At 34.1% G+C, this 5,000-nt stretch overlaps 1 protein-coding gene across 1 annotated transcript in view; it reads left to right on the forward strand.

Annotated features, from left to right (window-relative positions):
- The window catches only part of LOC135199433 (hemicentin-1-like), a 465,638-nt gene that overhangs the window by 219 nt on the left and 460,419 nt on the right, over positions 1-5,000 (forward strand). Inside the window, exon 1 of the mRNA XM_064227464.1 lies at positions 1-1,160. This exon is cut by the window's left edge and continues 219 nt beyond it. Coding sequence (XP_064083534.1) covers positions 1,058-1,160 — 103 coding nt within the window. The 5' untranslated portion in view covers positions 1-1,057. The remainder of the gene's footprint in view (positions 1,161-5,000) is intronic.

The raw sequence follows: 5,000 nt of genomic DNA on the forward strand, positions 1-5,000 counted from the left end.
AAAAATTTCTCGTTCGAAGAGAGTAGTGTGTTTGTGCAAAACTTGAAATGTCCCTTGGAAAGTACAATTGGGAAGGATGAATCCGTTTGCGAAGAATGACTGAGGTCTCGTCGCTGTGAATAGGACGATAATATATCAAGATGAGCTTTGGTTTGCACTTAGAAATTTTGGGAAAGAGGCAGATTTTCGTTTGAGCATTTCTCGATAAAGGTTCTCTGAGGGAAGATAAAGTGCAGGGAGAGAGATTCCCGACGGAGCAAAATTAACGAGGGAAGAATTTCCATCGTGGTCCCTTTTGGTCTGACGAAATTCCAGAGGACTGGCTGCTCGTTGATACTTCGCGTGTGTACCCAGATGGCATGACAAAGAATCGTAGAGCAGTTGATTAATCTCTATTCAAAAGAAAGAAAAAAAGAATTACTATATTAAACCAGATAGTGGCTTTTATTTTTCTCTACTTGACACTCCGTTGAATCGCTTCGCAAATTGTTCAGGCTAAAGTGAACTTGGTTGAAGCTTCAGTTGGCAGAATCGATTACAATATTTCTGTGCTCTTAACCTCAACTAACTAAGAGGCAGAGAGAGAGAGAGAGAGGTTCCTTGCCTTCTTTTTCTTCCTGCATGAATTTAAATCTCACGGAAATTTGAAACGGATTATACAAGGTGTGGTGAGTAAGACCTTAAAAAGTTAAATATTAATTTCTAAACCTTTACAGCATTACTCTTGTTTCTTGACTTATCAGGAGAGTTCCTTGATATTGATAATGAAGTAGGAAAATTTCATACAAATGTGCAAAATACGTTGAAATTAACGTACAAGAAATACAAGTATAAATTTTGTCAATGTTAAGAAAAACGTATCGATAACATATTGTTAGATACCGCAGAATACAAAAGTAAAAAAAACAAAGCAGGGAATTGTGAGAAAACAGAAAATACAGATTCCAGAAACATTCATTCATTCCTTTCGTGAAGAACGCGGCTCCTCAAGACCGAAGAAGTAACACCTTTGCATCTTAGGAAGAAAAGACCAGAAAGAGACCAAAGACGGGAAAAAATGTGGTGTCGATTTAAGATCGAAGTTTCTCTCTTGGGAGTCTCTATCATCTTGTCTCTTCTGCCTCTCAGCTGCGGAGAGGCCTACGCCCTTCCCCAGAGAGGTAAGTCAAACCTTTTATAGGTAGGAGGGTAATGGTGAGGAAAACTGAAGGGTTTGGTGAAAGTCTCTCAAATTCCGGTAACGTTAAAGAAACAAAACTTCGGCGCAATCGAGCTCCCTGTACAGCTTATAACGCTGCATGAAAATCTCAGCTACGACCGATGAAACTCTCGGCCACGGCCCGGTAGTGGCCTGTGTTGTTGGTATCTATAGCGGTGCCAAACGCATGATCACGGCTAACTTGAACCTTAAATAAGATTAAAATTACTGAGACTAGAAGGCTGCAATTTAACATACCAATTTGCAGCCCTCTAGACTCGGTAGTTTTTACGATCTGAGGGCGAACAGAAAAAGTGCGGACGGACAGACTAATAGCCATCTCAATAGTTTCCTTTTAAGAAACTAAAAAGGGGTTTGGAGTAAGGGCTGGTTAAGGTTTACTAAAATTCCGATAATGGTGAACAAAGCAATTGAGGCGGTGAAGAAAATGAAAGAGTTTGGTGAAGACGGAAGATCATCGCATCTTGATTATGAATAGATAATCTTCGTGAAATCATTCGTGTTTCGTGACAAAACAAAATACAACAGTAATGTTTACGGCGAGGAAAAATGGCTTCGTGTGGTGAAGTAGGATGAAATCGTAACCGAATGAAATGAAACTTCACAAAATTTCCTAGTTAATCATGAAAGCCGTTTGCAATGTTGGTTAAAAGATACAAAGCGACTGAAAATACACATTAAAAACCACAGTGGAAACAGAAACTCACGAATGCAGAATATGTTATTAAAATCGCAATTACTCTTCCATTTCAGCGAAATATAAAAAACGAAAAACGAAACGTTTCAACTCATAATTATTACGCTCGTAAAAGTCAATTTATTTTAGCCTCATGATAAAAAAAATAATCATGAGAGTCATTTACTTCAACTCTGTGATGAATGAGACAAAGAAAAGCAATTTAATTAAAGTCCCATGTATTTATAAAACGTTATTTCCTTCGTTTCATGAAGCATAAAAATAACATTTCATAGCAGTTATTCGTGTGATAGCATAAGGATTTATGTCTGCAAAAAATAGAATTCACGACTCTCCTATACCTTTGTGTCTCGGAAAACAATATATAGGTCTGTGTCTGATCACCTCCTGGCAAAAGATTCGATTATTTTGACGATAGATTATATGAACCCATTTAGTAATGATTGAAGGGACAAAATGTAAATATAATATGATTAACTATCGTAGTTTTATTTTTTAATATAAGTGAGCGTAAATTATAATTATCGGCAGAGAATTCATTGGTACTTTGTTGATACGTTAATTAAATTAAACTAAAATTCATGAATCCTGATAGAAATGTTCTTTAGTTCCCTGATTAATTTCAGAGACAAAAAGTAAATGAATCATAGGAGCATTGAACGTTCTTTCCAAATTACTTCAAAGCGGGATTTTCATTTCATGTAAAATAATGAAATAAAAAAAAATACTTCGAACATATAAACGTCAGACGATTCTTGAATTGAAGAACCGAAAAAAATATAATGTTGTAAAAACTTGATATAATGAAAGATTACCAAAGTGAAAAACTCACGCGTACAAAATATGAATTTATTGAGGCAATATAAAATTAATTGGCAAAGAAAGAAAAACGAAAATGAATACCAACGAAATAAAAGTCACAAAAGTTAACCAAACAAACCACTGAATCTTTCACCATTATTTGTGAGGTCGGCTGCTCTTCAAAATTGAGAAGTAATGGCACTTTTAGTTTTATAACGACTAATAATCCAATTCAGTTATCCAACCACGTGTACTAAAAATGGCTATGCTACAAACTGGAACAAATTGGAATAAATTTGAAATGCTACATAAAGGAAATTCTCTTATGGAACTACGAAGAGAGCAATCAGCTGTAATAACTGTACCTCCTACTGTGAATCTGAAAGACGGTCGTTATGAACGATTTTAGAGAGCAGCCAACCTTACAAGTGTTGTTCAAAGATTAAATGGCCAGAATGGCTAACTTAGTTAACTGGTCTTTATATAAATTTTGTTTCTGTATTCTCGAAACTACAGTGATTTTTATGGATCGAAGGATTCCCTAAGAATATTTTGTTAAGCATAAAAAGTGTAACTGTGTAACTGTCCCTTATATAGAATACACAGTTGGGAATTCACTCGTAAGGAGGAATTAAAAGACTCCTTTAAAAAATGCTTTTATTACCCATTCAATGTAATCCTCCATACATACGTAAAGGAAACGGATACAAACACACTGAGAATGGTCGGGTTAAGTTTGCTAATAAATTGTCGTGAAGGACATTAGTCCAAGAAAGCTTTTAGGTTGCCAAACCGACAGAAAAAAATAGAAAAAACTGAAAGAGAATTAAGGTCAAGGAAATGATGAAGTTTGTGACAAACAGAGAATAATAATAATAATAATGATAAAAAAACAGACTTAAATAGAAAAAAATTGTGACAAACAGAGAATAATAATAATAATAATAATAAAACAGACCTAAATAGAACAAAAATCTACGTAGACTAAAAAATCTGGTTTCATTTCAAAAGTATAATTTGGCCTCAAGAAACAAAGAAATAAAAACATTTTGCTTATGAATAATATTTAAAAGAAGTTGCATTAAACACGACTAACCTTAATCAAGAAATAGAAACCATTACTTAAACCATTACATAAAAATCTATATAAACCATGATATAAAAAGATATATTCGCTTGTTAGTGAAATAAGAAAAGAAACATGTATTAGAAACATGTAGAAAGCATGCATAGGGAACCACGAACTTCGCTTCTTCATGAGCAGAGAATGAAAATAAGTGATAATGGTTTGGAAACGGAATGGAAAACATTTCCTTCAAAGGAACCGACGTGAAATATCAAATGAAAAGATTTAGTAAAATAACTTTACTCGTTTAACATGAAACGGGGAACAGAAACAATTGGAATAAATGACTTCCATTAGAAAAATCTTGAGAAAAGTGAAAAAGACCATTTAAACCCAATTGAATTAATTTCGTGATAAACGATGGATATAAACGAAAGAAATTTAAAATATTCAGTGGGAGAATGTCCTCGATCGCGTTGTATCTCGAGAGACCATGACACAGAATTCAACGCAAAACATTTCCTTTTCGTGTTAAATTGACCATAAAAAAAAAAAGGTCGATTCAGGGAAGTACTGATACTGTTACTGATCACGTAAGGAAGCTACCACAAATTGAGATAAGAAGTGGAAGTGAGTAAAAGAGATATTTCACTTGAATTAGCAGATTCGTTTCGTGAAGTGATTCAGATTATAAGAATAGTATTTGACTTACTAATATTGCTGCTAATATTACTTATAATGATTACGAACAACCGTTGAATTTCCTTTATTTCATAATGCCAAAATATCCCAAAAATGATTTAGCGCTACAGAGAAATGCAAAACTTCAAATCCTACCTGAATGCAGAGTACCATAAGAATGGTATTAGACTCTGAGGAATTTACTTGAAAAATGTAATATAATTGATAAGTCGACTTATTCCTCTAACTAGAATTAATGAATGTTGACAAAAACTTAACTCTAAAATTTACCTGTTGTTAATGAACAGGTAGGTAAGTCTACGCTACGAAAAAGGATATAGTTTTTAAGCGACCTTTAAAACAGAGGTCATTATTAGCGAAATGTCAGAGGTTAAAGCCAACTCCTAAATGGTTGGGTGTTCAGAAAAATAGTATCTCTCTCTCTCTCTCTCTCTCTCTCTCTCTCTCTCTCTCTCTCTCTCTCTCATTTACTTATAATATTTAGCAATGTTAGCCGAAAAGGAATCCCATATTAG

The sequence above is a fragment of the Macrobrachium nipponense genome, chromosome 25 (genome assembly GCF_015104395.2).
Source record: "Macrobrachium nipponense isolate FS-2020 chromosome 25, ASM1510439v2, whole genome shotgun sequence".
Taxonomy (NCBI): Eukaryota; Metazoa; Arthropoda; class Malacostraca; order Decapoda; family Palaemonidae; genus Macrobrachium; species Macrobrachium nipponense.